The sequence below is a fragment of the Solenopsis invicta genome, chromosome 14, assembly GCF_016802725.1.
Source record: "Solenopsis invicta isolate M01_SB chromosome 14, UNIL_Sinv_3.0, whole genome shotgun sequence".
Taxonomy (NCBI): Eukaryota; Metazoa; Arthropoda; class Insecta; order Hymenoptera; family Formicidae; genus Solenopsis; species Solenopsis invicta.
This window is the reverse complement of record NC_052677.1, coordinates 15,687,881-15,706,771: the sequence shown is the minus strand read 5'-3', so window position 1 is coordinate 15,706,771 and position 18,891 is coordinate 15,687,881. Positions and strand designations below refer to the sequence as shown.

Genomic DNA, 18,891 nt, shown 5'->3' with positions numbered 1-18,891 from the left:
GATCAGATCAAAAGACGTAAGCGAGTGAGGGAGAGAGAGAGAGAGAGAGAGGGGGGAGCGAGAACCGATAATCGTCAATCGGACGAGTACAGAAAGGGAGAGATGCAGAAGGAAGATCTTCGACGCGAAGGGGACGCGAAAGGGTATCCGGTTTTGGAATCGGGCCGTTGCGTCCCGGGACCGAACCGGACCGGACCAGACAGTCCTCGCGGGATCATTAATCAAAATATTTACGCGCAGGGACGTGCGAGCGTCCGAAGAGTCGCCCCGACACTCCGTCTTATCGATTATCCGATGTCACGTTCCATACGGTATTTTCGGTATTCAAGGGGTTCTATACGGTTGCCCGTTAGTCCTGGGCACGAAGGGGGAAAGGTATTAAACGAATGAAAGAAGTCCGTCTTGTCAGACGACGATCTCGATGTCAAGCTTCACGATCTTCAGTAATTTATACCTCACAGCGTGTAAACGTGCGTGCGTTTTTCATCCTCGCTCTTCCCCCTCTCCGCTTTCCCCCTCGTCGCAATCCGCTGACGCCAGCGGTGGGCCATCCTCGTCATTTTCGATTCCTCGACGATTGTACCGTGACGCTCGACGCTCGACGCTCGCGCGCCGGTGAGGCTTCTCTTTGGGCGCGTTGGCGCGCGGCCTTGCTCGGGGCCTCGTAAAAGTCGTAATTTATCGCCGGTACGGCATAATGACTTGGCCACCGCTTTAATTATAGCTCATTCCCGTCATCCATGCGAAAACCACCATACGTTCGATCGCTACGGATATTTCGCCAGATCGGTTATCCCTATTTCTATGTCAATGAATTGATGTCGCCCATCTTTCAAAACAATAAATCAAACTAATAATTAAAATTAATCTCTAAACAGTGCAGATTTTGTATAAATTAACACTTATCTATTTACGTGTATAATTTATATGCTACAATTTATCTTTCCCGAATACTATTAATTATTTTTGTATATCATTTAACTTTAATAACAACTAGTAAAGATTACTGTAAAACTATATAATATTCAGAATTTCCATTCCCGTGTTATCATTACACTGTTAAACAATTTTTTTTTATTTTTGCATAATTAACAAGATCATGCAAAAGAAACAATTATTTGCCATTAGGTTTGTTTAATATTTTTTGATTAAACATTTTCAAATTCTTTGTCACAAATATCTTCTACGTAAATTTAAAAACTTTTAAAAAACTGAAATAAAAAAAAAATGATTTAAACGTTTCAAAGATGAATATAGAAAAAGAAAAATAACGTTTGTATTTAGCAAGACGCATGCAGCATTCATTTTATTTATACACACGTTTCTGCTGCACGGCACTACTTTAACGCTTCTCATGGTCCTTCAACCGTTTGTTCTTAACGTCGCTGTTGCACCTGTTACTCGCGGAATCTCGCGACTATCACATTCCAGAACGCATAACCGGTGTAACGCGTGCCGATCGACGTGCCAATCGACGCACGGCGCTTATGTAATCAGCATGATGTCGCGGAAAACTCATTAACGAGCGAGTCTATCGCGAGAAGTCGGCTGTTGTCATTCGATTCCTCGATCGCTCGTGATTGCATCTCCGCGTCGACGCGCGCGCCAAAAGCGAACGACCATCGTCGACCCGTCATCGGCGATGCGTCTCATTGGGAAGAAATCGGTGGAACGCGCCGCCGATGCACCGTTCCGCATTGGACGTTCATTGGCGTAATCGGCCTGATTGTCGGCGATCGCTTTATTACGTCGGCGAGTTGATTTTGATGTCAAGCGATGTCAAACGGCTGCGAGTTATCGTCAATTTGTCCGAGCGATAGGGACGAGTCTGACGACAAACGCGAGTCGAGCGAAAGAAATGATTCGAATCCCGATCATCGTAAATTCTTCCACGCAACTTCCAGTTGTAATTATAAAAACATCGATTGTTCACGTAAATTATTATGCACGAGCACGATCCTTCAATCTCTGCGCGAGTTGATGGAAATAAATTTATCGCGTCTGATCTGAATACATACGCGACTCCTATCGCGGATAAGCTTCTTTGACACTCGTACATTCCGAGACCTTTCTTCATTCTCGTGCAGTCACCCCTGGCCGGCGCAATCAAACCTTATTTCACGGTGAGGGTTGAAAAGACCGACGTGGGTATAAACGCGCGCGCGCGGTAAACCTCCTACGCGAGACGAGGGAGAGAATTCGCGGTGTTCCGGGCAATTAAGATTACCACGAACAGAAATTATCGCCGGATTAACCGTGTTATTACGGCACCGCTAATGCCACGGATAGGCGCGAGAGCGCCTGGCAATGGTAAATATCGTTACCGCCGTTGTAATTGGTACACCGGGGAGAGAGTGACTCGCCGCAGTAACTCGAGCGCTCAATTAAGGGTCCAACTCTTAACCCGGTTCGGCCCTCGCTTCCACCATGACGATTCTACATCGACCGTATCGCGCGTTAATTCGTCGCGATATCACTATACCGTATATTTCCCTCGCGAGGATTATTATCACTTTTCCATTATCCGGATTCTTTTACGCAATAATAACCTGACTTCTCGCTTAAGCCGAGATACCTCCACATAATCCTTTCATTTAAGTATTTCAGTTCCATTTCATTTGATTTTATTTTCTGCACACATGCTGTCATCTTAAACGATTTCTCACCGGTAAATATGCTTTTATAGAGTCTTTCCTGAATACCCGCATCTTGTATTATATTTATAAATCGATAAGTACTTTACGAATTTTAATAATATATACGTGAGGATATAATGGAGAACGATAATTCGTAATGATACGTTTTAAAACGAAACGTGTGTGTGTGTGTGTGTTTTGCTTCATCTAACAAACAAAAAGACGAATACCATAAAAGAACAAAAGAGCCCTTTGATAGATCGTGTGTAAGCTCACGAGAAGGTCGGCGGATGCACGAAGACGATCGTTTCACTCCGAGGAATTCCGGCGGGGCGTATCGGGTGCATTGCAGGGCGAGTAATTAGAGAAGCCCCGGGTTCATTAGGATATCTGCTCGTATCTTGGCGACAGTTTCCGCCACGCGACCAACCGACCGACCGACGGCAGTAGTGTTCGCAGCAATTCAATGTGAATGCGAGAATCAAGCGAATACATTTCGAGTTTCATAGGAACAATGAAAAATCATCTAAAACGTTGCTGTCTCATTAAACATTTCACTCTACAAAGCGATGAATAATATAATGCTTCATCTTTTGTAATCGTAGAATGTACGACCAACTTTCCGCTGCACCACAGCCGTATGTGAATAAATGTACGAGCAAATGTTAAAACGAACTGACTTCAACTATGTTAATAAATCCATACTTTAGATTTTGTCAGTTTTAATTATTACAGATAAAATTAAGTAATAACGAAATGTAATAAATTAGATCTTCAAGTTGATAGGGATATTTATTTTTCATTTAAATGTTACTTGACACATGAAGAGCCTGTAAGGCCCGTTAGATTGTTCCTCTCGCAAAAAAAAAGTACGATCAATTCATTATAAACGCGACCGCAGATTAATAGCCGGTACTATAACTAACTCGTTCATCGAATAAAGTCAGCCGGTTCTTCCGGCAGAACCAACCGTCAATTATCTCGCGTGGCGAGAACAAGCCCTTCGGGAAACGCGACGCGGCCGGCTGGTTGCAGCCCCGCGGATGCATTTCCGCGTGCTCCGAGCGAGCGGACACGATGGTGGTCAGCCGACATCTGGCCGACGTGGCCGGGGCAATTCGTGAAATTCGTCGTTACACGGTGCACAGATTACGCGCGGTTTAGCCGAGCCGCCGGAAACGGTTTACACATTGTACACGGAAGCAATTATCGCAAGCGCACGCTGCGGTAATCGAGTCGGACGACGCGCCGACATGCTTTAATTGCCCGACAGCTTCGTCCGTCTCTGCGACTGGTTAATTCGGAATTTTTTCAAGTGCCCGAATAGATCCGCAAATTCGTAATATATCACTTGATAATGTGAGATACAATTTAATTTAAAAGTGCAGTTTTATGTATTTTTGTTTCCTACATGGATTAGACCTGTGGACGTAAACTGACATTGATAAAGTATCTCGCTTTTTTGTGGCATTTGAAAGTCACGAGTTCATGTTTTAATGCTAAATCAATATACATATCTTGTGTACACGTATCTCCACAATATTGTGAGACTATCGTTGTATCGCTAAAACAAGAAATGTCAATATTGCGTGACTTGAACGAATAAGAGGGCATATTTTTTTTTAATCTATTATTGTAATAAAAAACAAGTGTAGCGACATTTCAATTTCTTTTTTTGCATTAAGATAACAAAGAGACTTAAAATCTTTGCAATAACGTAAAAAGACAAATATCAATTTTAATAAAATAAATTATGTTAATAAAATATATCGAAATATCTTACGTTACAGTTATAAGCTTTTAAATCTTACGGAAATTGTTACAATCAAGTTTCATATACATCGTTATTTCCATCTGCTCACGAATTATGAAACAGCAATGATTGTTCCCGTATTATTTTGTTATAACGCTAAGGCACTTCATGGACATTTCCAATCTCAGTACCGATCAATCGGAGCAAAGTAGTTTTTCAATCTGTTCGAATCGATCGAGGCTCGCCGTCGAGCAGATCCGTCCATCCATCCGTCTGTCTCGTCTTCGCTCGCTCGGTCAGCGTTCCACGCTTCGGTATCCCATGATTTCCACGCGATATCCACGCGTGTTACGTGCCAGATCCCACGCACGGTCTCGTCTCCGTCGAGGGCAATACACCGAGTGAACCTAACGAGATTTCAATAGCCTGATCCTCGCTGTCGGTTACCGCAAATAGGCTCGATCCTGCGGTAACGTCTAGCGAGCGATGAATGCTAAGCACAGAAATGCGGAACCACTCCACGGCGAGAAGGATAATGTGCGGTAAATAGAAGAATGTTATGAACTCGCATGGGATACTCGCGCGTACTTGCTATACTTGTCGGTCCGACGGCGACGGCCACGGCGCGGTATCCCTCGAGGGGGGCACGAAAGCAGAACGTACCGTTTTAACGCCCGGTAAAAAGAATTTTGACTAAACGAAGAGGATAATATATTCTCCGCCTTAATAAAAGGCAGATATCATCTAATTATCGTCTCAGATGATAATAGCTGTTATAGCATTCATTTACGTCAAAATGATTAATTCGAAATGCTTCGACGCGAGCGGCCGTATACGAATTTTAGATTGTTTCAGCATAGAAACGCACGTATGCGAACATTTCCGAGCTGCAGAACGAATCCGTAATATTTTTCACATAGATCATTGATATAATTTATCGCGGGTGTCACGATAATGACTCGATATTTCCAAGGCGTAGGGCCGTAAGTAATTAACATTTCACGTTTATTGTGTATTTACCTACAAAACTTTTACAGCTGAAATGTCAACGAATTGTATCACCAGCGTCATCAGAATATGAAACAGCGATTTTTAATTTATGCGTGCAATTTACCCACAAGCGTTAGCAAATTTGCGGTTAAAGTATTCACGCGTCTCGCCGCGGCTTCGACGAATCGAGCGAGCCGAGAGCAAGAAGGGCGAAAAGAAGGAGGAACCACAGATAGCTGTGTGTCATTAATCAAGGCCCTCGAAGTGCACTAAATCACCCGCGAGATATAAATTACCGCGGGCAATCTGGTATCAATAAGGCGTAATTCGGGATAATAGGGCGTGCGAGAGAGGGCGGACGCGCGGGAGGATATATAACTCCTGATTTCCGAGGGTGCTGTAGATTTCGATTAACCCGAGTCCGTCCGCCTGTCCGAGCCGAGTCGCGACATTTCTCTTCGTTACTTTCCTCTCGTCTCGAGCCGTCGATCCTTCGCCTTCGTATAAATGATTTAACGGACGGACGATGCAGGAACTCAGCTGCGTCGCGAATGCCTATCATGGTGTAGAAATAACGAAATCTAACGCGGATATTTGATCAATCACTTTTAATATTTCAATGAAGGCAAAATATGCGTCGATAGATTTCAAGATTTTTATCATTAAAAATGACTGTCATTTATCAGAATAGTAATAAATTATAATTTTTAATCAAACAAACGGAATATCATTAACTTTTTTTCTTATTAAATAAATCGCTTGATAGAGAAACCACTTCGATGTTGTTAAAAAATTAACTTTTATAAGAAAGAAGAATTGTTACCGTTACCAGAAAGTAAATAAATCCCGTTTTCGATTATTTACGTCTATTTACGGAACTTTCAACAAAATAAAGAGTAGACTGATTTAAACTAACTCTGGTTAAACAACAATTAATTTGATTCCTATTTTTCAATCACGATCGCACTCGTAGAACTCAACTTGATACCATGTAAAGAAAGGAAGCGCAAGGCGTACGTGCTACACGCAAATCAAAGTACAATCGTCCGGAACACTTCTCTTGTATCGACAAATCGCGAGATTCGTCGGCGCGATACGACAAGCGGCGCGGCGCGGCGCGGCGCAGCGCGGCTAATTAGTTATCCTCGATACATCTGGCCGATGGATAATTAGCCGCTACGGTTTATACGCGCGATAACTCGTCGCTCGCTCGCGCGCGCGCGCGCGCACGTTCTCGACGGCCCGCTGGGATTTGTTTCCGCCCGTGAAAACAATTTGTTTCTCATTCCATCGGAACCGAACCCCGTCATCATCGGCGCCAGAATGGGATAAACCCTTCCCTCTCGCGCCCGCTTCTCCCTTTCGACGTCTGTCCTCGTTCCTCCCGCTTCATTTCCTCGGCCCTATTACATCGTTATTAGGCTCGTAACAGACGTGTAAGCGTTCCGGGGAACACCCCACTGGGTTATTAATGGTGACTCTTTGTTTTTTCGTACTCTCCACGCCCGATGGCCACGGTGTACTCTTTTTCTCTTCCCTCCCTCTCTCCTCCCTTTCTTTCTTTCTCTCTCTCTCTTTCTCTGCCTCCGTTCCGCTCACTACCTTCTTCTATCATTCGTAATAACCTCTTTCTTCCTCTTATTAACCCGGGATTTCGCTGTTTCTTTCCCCTCCCCCTTTATCCATTCGTTTTCTCCCTCTTCCATGCACATCTTAAATAACTTAACGTAAGCGCGAGCATTAAAGTAGGTGTCGGGCATTCTGATGCGAATGAGCTCTGCCTCACGCGGTGACAAATTGGTGGCGTAGGTAAGGGGATACCTATCGCGCTCCATGATATTCATGGTAGAGAGAAAGAAAGAGAATAAGTCGAAGGAACGTGTGCACGCGCTCTTCCATATGAAAGAAAAAGAAGAACGCGAGAAACTATCGTGACGGTAGAGATTTCGACGGTCGTCCCATCTTTGCCGTGTGCCTGTTTCAACGCGCGTGCTACCGTTCGTGTCGCCCGTGTGGAATCTCCCACGAAATCGCTTTGACGAGATCTTAGATCTCTGACTTCGATCGCGGACAAAACGTTTATTCGCTTTTATGACTGCCATTGAGACACTTGTGTCTGACATTTTAGAGTTGATTATAAACTATTCTTCTTCTGCGCGTACAAAAGGTGATTTAGAAATCGCTTAATCAGAATCGATTAATTTAAATTATCGACAAGATTCAGATTTTTTAAGCCAGAATATACACAAATAATGAGAAGATGATGAACAGAATCCAACGAGTAATGTGGAATTAAATTAATTTTCTGTTACTATCTATTTCTATTATTTCTCCTTCTCTCTCTCTCGGCCTACAAATTATAAAATATCATCGCGATTCACTCAATCTTATACTCGTCAGCTAAGAATGTTTGCTTATTATTTCACTAGTGATCAACATAAATATCAGAGATATACCTAACAATTACCGCGACGTTAATCTCCGTGTTCGAATGTGTCACCAACGGATACGTACACGTCCATTAAATCATCCCCTAATTATCGCGCAACTACGAGGGTATTTTGTGCACTTTTCCGGAGAATCGGAGATAATGCTGTGAGTGACTCACCTTCGCAAGTAAACTGTCCATAATGTTTGCCGCTGCTTTTGTCCCCACAGACAACGCACTCGATGTTCGGCGACTTATCCGTTTGCGAGCTGCCGGACTGCGAGCTGTTGGCTTGGCTGCCGGGGGTAGTGCTGGGCGGCAGGGGGTCCCTGGAGGTCAGGACCGAGCCGGCGGGTACCAGACAGGTGATGTCCTCTGGCGTAGCGGAAGGTGTCAGATGCGCGGGTGGCATCGGCGGCGGCGGGCCTACCTGAAGGGGTCCGCCGCCGCCACCGCCGCCACCGCCGGCTGCGCCCAGGGCAGCCCCGGGGTCCCGCGAGGCCCAAGAGGGCGGCGGCGCGACCAACGCCATCGAGGCGGTGGTGCCGCGCGCCGGGAACCCCAGCTCCAACGTGGTGGTGAACTCGGGGTGGTGATGTCCGGCTGGCACCCGACCAGGGAACAACGTCGCCGTCGCGGCCGGGTAAACCACCCCGGCAGTCGCCAGGGCGTCCGCGCCTACCGTCCCGCCTCGAACCACCCTGCCGGTTTCCTATCCGTAAGACGCGATTCGACTGACAACGACGACGGGGCCGACTGTAGGTTTCCGGTCAGCTCAGTCCGTCCGGATAATTTCTCGAATCGAATCAGTTTATATCCTGATAGATGTGAAATCTTGGCACAGTCAATGTCCTGAGCGATTTACGCGTTGATCACTCTGGATGGTAAATCGGTGATCACTGCTAGAAATCACGTTTTTTCACTCACTTCTTCACTGTCCTGAACTTTTGAATAAATAACGCATAACTACGAAACAAACTGTACAAGTGATGTCCAACACCGATCATACTTGCAGAGAACGGCTAAGACCGACGCGTGCGTTCTCCAATTATCATTCAAATGCAATACTTTATAGATACTTGTCAAGAATATCAAAGTCAAAGCTTCATCTTTTACACGTATTATATTCTCCTTTCGATTTTGCTTCAGTTCTCCGAATCTTCAACCAAATAGCTCGCCTAAGATCTACAGAGAACCGATTTTCATTCTATCCTTCGATTCTTTTGAAGATATATCGCACTTGAGTAAAGATCTCACGGCTTTAATCAACTTTACTATTATTCATAGATTGCTCGCGCTACAATAACCACAGTGTCATCCCGTGAAAACTGCCAGTAAATGCGCGTGAACAATAATCGCGAATGATATAACGATTTCAAACAGTAACAATCTTCACACTCGGTCATGCACTTAGAGGCACTTCACTTTTTCCACGTGGACGTCGCGATGAGGAAGGTTTCGCGTTTAAGACACCGACACTCGCACCGACACCGACCGAACTATCTTGGCGATGGTCGTCAACCCTTCGATCATCAGCAAGTAGCGACACACGACCACCGGGCAGTAAAAGAGAGGGGGAAAGGAGAAGAGAGGGATAGATAAACTCCAAAGATAAATCCAAAGCAGTTTGGAGCGATCGTCTCTTCGACCGCTCGACGTTTCGCGTTTTGGCGCGATCTGAAGTATATCTCTTCAGAGCTCTCTCATCCGTAGCCGCGAGCGTGCCTGCGTATGTTTCCGCGTGCGTACGTACGTGCGTACGCGTACACAGTCGATATATCGTACGACCGCAAGCGACACTTGCGTTTGCGCGAGCCTCGTTGTACACGTTTGCTAGCTTGCTCGCTCGCGTGCGCGTGTACTTCTTCGAATGCGTGTTGCGCGATGGTGTGCGTGATGGTATCGTCCCTCCGTCGCGCGCTCGCAGCGCCGAGCATCAGCAACAGCAGCAATAGCAGCAGCAGCAGCAGCAACGCGGCAACGACGGCGGCGGCGGTGGCGGCAGCGGCGACGGCGGTGGCGACGGCGGTGGTGGCGGTGGCGGCAGCAGTAGTAGTAGAACGGCGGCCCGTAGTAGTAGTAGGAGGAGGAGAAGAAGAAGAGAGGTGATACTCGACTACCGCCTCGATACGACTATTCTTGGGGCCGACCAGAGACCGACTGCCGACTAAGGCGACCCCTGACACCGACCTGGACCCCCCACTATCGCGAACCCGCGAGGGTTTCTCGCGGGTTCCACTGGTTGCCATGACTACTGAAGGTGGGGTCGAGTCCCGGGCGCGCCCCGGTCGTCCTCTCATTGGCTACGGGCTTGCCCTACCCCGGACAACCAGCACGCGTTGCCCGACCAAGTAGTACCATACCCACTTTAACTCCTCGATCTAGTCGCCGTTTCCCTCTTTCTCTTCCGCGATCGCTGATGAGTGGGTCTCCTTCCTTCGCTCGAGATTGTCTCGCTCACCGCACCGGCGCCTTGCTCTCTCGCTCTCATTCTTCATCTATCTATCCGTCTGCCGTCAGTCTATTCGCCCTGTTCTCCCTCTCTTTCGTCTCTTCCCTTCTCCCCCTCCTCCCCTCTCCTCCTCCTCCTTCTCCTCCTCCTCCTCCTTACCCCTTTTATCCTTTCTCTGTCTCTCTTTTTCTCCCCATTCGCGAACTCCACGAACAAGTGCTCCGCAGTTCTCCTTATCGCGTTCCCTGTCCTTCTCCTTATCCCTCGCGTACCATGTTCCACCACTCTACTCGTAATCTCTTCTCGCGGACCCGAGCTCTCCGGATTCTTCAACCTGCTGATCATATTATTACGCTTTTTATCAAACCGACCGCGACCGCTACCATACAGTCGTCATCACCGCCTCTAAGCGCCTGTCGGGCAACTCTGCCTTCTCGGGAGGGGGCCGTGTTCGATCCACTGGACTCAACCTCGAGCTCATTTTAATCCCTCGATTCCTATCGGTTCTTTCTTTCCGCATCAACTTAAATCTGTCTGCGATTATTTCCGCTGACCGTTGCTCTCATTCGTCGTGAATCCGTTGCAGTAAATAACAATCTTCAAGTACCTTCCAACGACTTTTCCGTTATTAATCATTTAATATTATCTTTACCTGCATTTTCTTCGCTTTAAAAAGAAACAAATTTGTTATAAAACTGTTGTTATAAAACTATTTCGTAAAGATTTGTTTGATAGTCGTTGGAGGAAGCATATGTAGAGATACGCGATTAATATTTCGTACGGATGTTTTCGACTGTCTCTTCTTTTCTTCTTCGGAAGAAAGGCCCAGGTAGAAGGAACGCGGCCGTCCACCCCGTCGGTGTCAGGGGCGGCCGAGGGAAGAGAGGTCAGAGCGAGAGGGCGGCAGCCAATGAGGACGTGGAGTCAAGTGGGGCGCGAAAAATGGGCCGGCCCGCCTTCCATCCACCCCCGGGAGCTAAGGGTGAGGGTAAGGGTGCACGGAGTAGGGCTAGAGAGGGCTCCGAAGGCGGCCGGGGCATCGAGGTAGGGTCAGTCGGGTCGCAGCCCTGCACCCCTACAGCCTCGCCTGTCAAGCTCTTTGCTCTTTCCTCGCCTCTCTCTATCTCTTACTCCTCTATCTCGTTTTCCCTTACGCTTCGTCGTCTTTCCCTTGCGACGCGTGGTCCCTACGTTTTTCCAAGCTGTCGGGATCCGACATTTTTCATGTTCGATCTTACTTTCTCATTTTTTTTATCTTCACGCAGGGTATTGATTTAATGGTATACACCTAGTTCGTTGAATCCGCGATTACAAATCTCTACTACTTTTATCATGTCAAATCTCGCTTTTCATTCAAATTTCTGTCTTTATGGCTCACACGCGGTATTTTCAGAGATTATTATATCAATACTTTTCCTTCTAATGTTTTTTAATATAAAAGATAAATGAGAAAAACTGCTTGATCAGTATTTAACTATGTTTTTCCTTCATAGAAGTATAAATTTACGCCATTTTAAGCGCAGTAAGTATGAAAGTGTGTAAGAAGTTAAAGAAAAAAAACTAAATCTCACATCTCTTACATCATCAATCAGCTTATCCTATATTCTGTTGCTGATAAACTCCATCACGTAACAGTCTTATCAAGCATTTGCTCGCTTCGCTCCGTTTCTCAGCGTCGTAATCGATGTCGAGCCAAAGCAGGCGCGTAAGACGATCTTCTCGCCGAGCGACGAAATCGAAGGGAGGTATCCACGGCGCGTGATTCGAGCACGAGGAATTCGGCCTCTTGATACAGCGAGAAGTGCTATTCTCTTTTCAACGGGTTGCGTGCACGCAAATAGCGGACGGCGAATAGCGGCTAGTCGGGCGAGCGAAAAAACGAGAAACGAGAGTACGGGAGGCTCGAAGACGATCGGAGCAAAGCGAACCGTTGGCACTCGCGCGCTCTTGAACCGAACTCAATAAGCGTGACCTCCGACCTACCGACGCTCGACTCGCCGACCGTTACAAGCGCCGTCGTGGATGTCGTCGAGGGTCGGATTTAGGCTGCACCCGACGCGACCGCATCAAATTTCGCGCGACCTGTTCCACCTGACGACATCAGCGCGATGTTTATCGCTTCTATCGACAAACTTGAGATTTCATCGAGATGACAATATTTATATATTAGAGAAATACATACGAAAAATTCCAAATGTTTTCTGTTCTTAAGTACATAATCTTAGAATATCAAGATCACCAATCACCAAGCTGTTTAACATTTTGAGATTGTACTTAAGATCATAATATAAGAATGTAAAGTGTAAATAAAAGAAAATATTAAAAATATCAAAAGAAATAAAACATTCAGATCAATAGAATTATAGAAAAATAGAATTATTTGCTTTTAGAATAGGTATCATGATTCTTCGTTCCATTTTAAGTATAATTCGATTAATGCTTTAAATTATCGCTACATGTTATTACAGCAAGACGAATAAATCTAATATTAAAATAAAATAATTTATATTGCAATATTGAAAGATTCACAGTCAGAAATTTAGAATCTATAGATTAAATATATAGATAAAACATACAATTGTTTATCAAGTCGCAATTTTCTCTCGAATATTAATTTAATTTTCTACATTTTCATGACCACGAACGACTCACCCGTATCATATGTAACCCATCTTTAGAATATCTCGGATCCGATAACGACGCGGGGAACAACTAAAAATCTCAAATCACCCGAGGCACTAACCACCATTGCCGGTGGCGGGGGCGTCCCGTGGTGAACCCAAGAATGACCTGCGGTGTAACCGCAGCCCCGCAACCGACGTCGGGGGTGAGCGAGCGTGCGTAATAGTTATAGGGGGGAGGGTGCATGTGTGCGGTCGTCGCGAGTACGTTAGTAGGGTGAAAGTCCTAGCGGTAGATTGAGGCAGGAGGAGACGTGCAAAGGCAGGGGTAGAGGCGCGCCGCGTACAAGTGCATATCGGTGAAGGGGTGCCCGAACAATGCGCTCATTCAATGCGCTCTAGATATGATTACCGGAAACCATCCCGTAATTACTTTTTATACATCGAAAACGCACGAGGCCTTTCACTTTCCCCTTTCCCTCGAAAGCTACCCCCCTTGACTGTACCATCAACGGTTGCCTGTCTCTCGCCTTTATTGTCATCGCGATGTTTCTTAGATCACGCGATGATCTTTTTCTACCCGTTCGATTATATTCTTAATGCACCCGGACTTATCAATTGAATTGCCATTCTAAGATGAAATAATTGAAATTTTCAAATTTTACGCCGCGTATTCTCTTACGAAATATGTATGTGTGTGTGTGTGTGTGCGTGTGTGTGTGTGTGTGTGTGTGTGTGTGTGTGTGTGTGTGTGTGTGTGTGTGTGTGTGTGTGTGTGTGTAAAATAATTAAAAATAATTTATTGCTAGCTAATCAAAAATTATCACATTATTACAATTGCTAAGTAACTCAATTAAGTATACTTATTGTTAGAAGTATTTTGTTATTTTGTGAATAGCATTTAATACACGTTGCGTATTAAATGGTACCGTTTTGAGAGTCTCCTCATATTTCGAATCGATCGCCGAGAAAATACGGCATGTTCCACTGAGTAAATATTTATCTCGTGATACTAATTAAAGTACTGAGGGAGTTGGTTGCTCGTTTGAGTCGCGAGCGGGTTCACGAAACGTAAACGGTGCTCCGGATATTTTTCCAATCTTTCAACTGTAACCGCAAAGAACGTAGATATTACCCGCTCCTGCATTCGGTAGTCGTGCAATCTTGCCGTACGTCTTTGATAGGTTTATTACCGAACTCAGGCTTGTTTACTTCGCGTACACAAGGAAGCTGCTGGCTTTTTTTTTCCAAACGTGGTTCTCACTCGCGCGATACCTGCGCAATCGTTTATTAAGATTGTGGCGTTATCGATTTGCGCATTTATGATTTTTCTCCTTGCATTCAAATATCGCGATATCAAATTACTTATTGTTAGTCGGTTGCATCCTACCAATGCTATATGCATGACAAAGATATTTGTTACAAATAACAAATAATAAATTTATTTTATTCGAATATTTAAAAACATACCTAGTTGAAAATAAAATGCAAATTTTCAAAAGCCGATTCTCTGTCGAATACATTTTTATCAATATATAAAATATAAAGTTTGTTAGTATATTTTTAAATATTATTTTACAACTTAATTATTACTTTAAGGATTATTAAAAGATTGTAGAAAACACTTCAGGCATTAGAAACGATCTTTAAATTTGCATAACAAAAACGCTTATAACTCGTTTTGATAAACGTTTCCGTGTTACTCACTGGGACTCGTCCTGACTGTAATACAAGAAAGGGTTAAAATCCTGGTCTTACATTGCTTCTCTCTCTTTCTCTTTCTCTTTCAAATGCTCGTATCGACTAGAAAACGACGTTAATCCTTTGTCATTAATTTTGGTAAGATTGAGCAAAAGCCAAAAAGCTGGTCAAAGAAATATTTATATAGCTGTGAGTTTTAGCTACGAAAAGGAGAATCACTGATCTCGTGATCGTCGCAACGACAACGACGACGACGTCAACGGCATTGGCGGTGGCGGCGGCAGCAACGGCGACGATGGAGGCGGCGCCTGCATTATGAGTGTGTTCATATTTCCTGCGTTTGCCTCCTTCCATCCCTTATCTGTCTTCCCTACCCTCGGAGTCCTTTTGTTCGCACTCTTTCGACTGTTAATGCCGCGAAATTAACTCCGCGAGGAGCGAGTTTAAGAACTGCGCGACTGGATATAGATATATATGTATATTATACATATAGATTATATATATATATATATATACATATTTTCCAGCCCCCTCGTTCGTCCCTGTCATACCTCGTTCGCCGCTACCCTATTGTGCTCTGCGCAAGAGCAGGTATTATTTTAACATTATCAGTTGCCTGGGCGCATTTAATTAATTTATTTATGAACTGCGCGCGAACAGGAAAGAGAGAAAGAGAGAAAAAAGCGAAAAAGCTTGAAACTCGAGTCGTTTCATCGCCGGATTTGTCTCCGGAGGTTCAGTGGTTCAACCCCTTGTCGTTGGTGGTTGTCGAGGCCGGTCGGAGATTCTCTCGGGCTTAGGGTCCGTCGAGCAAAAGGATGTAGCCCTAATAACGCTTCCTCCTTTATTGCGTCCCGTTTTATCGTCGGCCAAAGAAACGGCTCCGTGGAAAATGTCCGACCGAGAGAGACAGAGAGAGGGGTGCGGGGGTGGAAGGAGGCAGAGGACGGCAATTTAAGGACTGAAATCGCAATGAGAGCGATAACCGTTGTAATGAAAAAGGCGCTTGATTACGCGGCGTTAAAAGCTGCTGCGACCGTTGATCTTTTAATAGTAATTGTTCTTATTCTTAAAGAGTGACGGAAGTAATGGTGGCATCAACGCGAGCTATCTTCAGCAAAATGAAAAAAGAGAACCTCAAACACTTGTTTCACGTCCAATGATAATCTGCAGCAATATCGTTATCGTACCTAAATATTACGTATGATTATTTTTGCAATATTGTGACATTAGGTATAGATTGTAAAAATTTGTTATAAAAATAAAATCTACACAATAATACACCGACAGCCATGTTTAGCATTAAACGCGAGAGAAAAGCACACGTTGTTTCCGCAGCGAATAGAATCGCGAGAGAATCTTCGGTACTTCGCGAGAAATTCTAGTCACAATTGGAAAGACGTAGATCGCTCGGACCTTCCTCTTGGGGATTGAGCGATAAATCAAGCGATATCCCGGAAGGGAGGAACCCTCTGCCATACTGCCGGAACATTTGCATAGGGGAGATTTTGACCCTTCGTCTTGGTGGACGAAGCTACCGGTCAGTCGTCCAGTTTTGGGATCACCTGTCCCATGATTATCCGGGGTCAAGATTGCGAAAGGGATTTTGCCGGGAACGGGACCCATGCACTTCGACGAAACCCCCGTGCGCCCCCTTTTTCTCTGGTCAGCGGCTCTACTCTCCGTTAACTCGTCGGCCAGTCCTCGTTCGACGCGCGTTTACGATAAATTAATGGTTTTTCGGGACTCCTCGTCGGACGGTCTCACGAAAATTCAAATCGTCAACTGCCTCGTTATTATTTATGGTTGTCCGTTTCAAACCGACCGATATAAACTATTACGCTCTTCACTCAGAAATGAAACATTTTTCACAAAAGTGGATTAAAAAAAAGTCAATAATTTCATTTAAAGTATTTACGTCAAATAAAGTATTGATGATCAATTAAATATAAATCGCCAAAAAAATGACTTTGCCAAAAATAGATTGAGAAAGATGAATATGTGAGATAAGCAAACTATTAAAAATTTTATCACTAATAATAAGTTTTATATACAATATGCATACTAAAGAAAACCTAATTATCTTTATAATTTTAAACAAAATTAAAACGCCATTTTGAAGAGAATTAAAACAAATCAGTAAAATATAAAAATAGATTAAAAATAATATTTAATTTTGCGCATTTGTGAATAAAGGTCAATCCATCAAGTTTACGGAAAGCACTGACACGGGATTCTATTTACTTAAAACGATCAGAAAGTGGACAATAGTCATTGCGCGCGCGATCATTAACGATCCACAAACCGGGGAGAAAATTTCATGATTCCGTAGAATGACGAAGAATCGGACATCAGTTCTAAAGGGAACGCTAATGGTTCTATATCAAACACCGACTGACCATTTAACCACGTGGGAACTTTCATGGCGTTTCATCATTAATCTCCTGTGAAGTCTTCTCGTGTGTAAACAGCTTTATTGGCAGCTCGGGAGAGAGAGATTCCGTGACGATGCGAACCGTGCAAAATTTCACGGAAAATCTTGCGTTGACGCGAGTCCGTCGACTGCAGATGTCAGACGCAGGTGAGATTCGCATCAGTCATTCGCCGATCGAACCTTTAACGTTTCTTCCGTACTCTGAACAATGTTAAATGAAAAAATGCAGAGAAAAAGAGGAAGAGGTATGCGGCAACTGGTTAAAGAAACGTTCATGAATAATATTGTAGATATAGTTAATAATTCGAACGCATTTTCAGTGTAAAACACACTATTGTAGAACTATTTAATCAATCAGTATTTAAAATATATTTACTAATTTTTTTGTTGCTGCTAGGCCCAATAAAAACACTCACGTTCTTTATTTCGCGCCTTTTTTTTATATTGAAAGCGAATTCGGACTTCTATACGTTCAATATTGAATGAAGAAGAGTATGCTTCTCGAGCATCGACCTAATGCGTTGCAGTAATGACTGAGACTCGCGGGACGTCGTCGACACGAATGAGAAGAGCGCGAAAGACACGGGGTATTTTCGAGTGGTAGAGTGACATTCGGGGGGGACGCGCCGGAAGGGATCGAATCGCGTTTCCCCTCGATTGGCGACGCGAGTACGCGCGCCAGAGCGACATATGGCCGTCACTGATTGCACCGCGGTTTCACTTTCAACCACGCTCGGCGCGCCGAGCAGTAGCGCGGTTTCGCATCCATGACGGTGGTAATGACCCATCCTGACCCCTCTGTAGCCACCCCGGCTCGAATTAATACACCGGCTACAGGCGGACACGCTTATTTATTGAGCAAATACTCGACGTGGAGGTTTGACTTTTCTTAGATCTGCCGCGATTATTTTAGAACCGACATGATGTTGCAGGATAAGAGAATATTATTGAATTCTTCTGCTCCATACAGATTTTTTCATTTAATGTTTACGTTGTGCCTAGATTCAATTAATGTATATTCTTTGTAATCATATTAATACATTTATAAATTTTAACTTTTTTAATAAATAAAAAGTAGAAAAAATTTGTAAACTAATTTTCCTGTGTAAAATTGAAAGAGAATCTTAGAGTTAGCAATAGTTTTAGCAACGATTTTAATTTTTACTTGTAAAATAATTTCAAATCTATTATGTCTTTTAGAAAATATTATTAGCTGATTATTATATTAAATTATTATAAAAATAAATGTATAAATTTAATAATCATTTACTAATATGATAATAATTATTGACTCTTTACTTTTTTTCGCAATCTTTGTATTACTTATATAAAATATATTCAATCCAAACCGAAACGTGACGCTAACTTAAGCTGCCATCGCATTATTAAAGATCATTAAAAATAATAATTTTAACAAAAAAAGGATATTATTGGAGAGTGTTATAAAACCATCATTTGTTTAAAAAAAATCCTCATTACAATCGAAAAGGGATTACGTATGCATTCTTTTTGAAACGTTTCGGCATTGATTTTAACACGATAAATTGGGCGAAAGGAAAATTACTGCTATCAACGATGTGGGCTGTACGCGATGATGAGAAACTCTTCGCGGACGATGGGGTGTTCCTAGGCACCTCCATATACGTAGGGCGAAGAAAGGTACTACAAGGGTGGCTGGTGCCCCCTGGGGAGTCTATTGTCCGGAACACCCTGATTAAAAACCCATTCCCCGGTTCTGCGCTTTAACCGGATGTTCAAACCCGAAATCCCGAGACCGTTGTTCGATTCGACCAACACGCACTGGTAAAAAAAAGAAACGCTTTGTAAAGACGGAATTATTATTCAAGAAGCCCATCACCGCTTAATTACCGCGTTA

The 18,891-nt window shown here is 44.0% G+C and overlaps 1 protein-coding gene across 2 annotated transcripts in view; it reads right to left on the bottom strand.

Annotated features, from left to right (window-relative positions):
- Window positions 1–9,971, bottom strand: part of LOC105207607 (COUP transcription factor 2) — a 122,007-nt gene extending 112,036 nt beyond the window's left edge. The window contains exon 1 of one of the 2 annotated variants that reach the window (XM_011177159.3): window positions 7,988–9,971. In XM_011177159.3, coding sequence (XP_011175461.1) covers window positions 7,988–8,339 — 352 coding nt within the window. In that variant the 5' untranslated portion in view covers window positions 8,340–9,971. The remainder of the gene's footprint in view (window positions 1–7,987) is intronic. The other variant, XM_011177160.3, reaches the window with a different exon arrangement.
- Window positions 9,972–18,891: the final 8,920 nt, after the last annotated feature.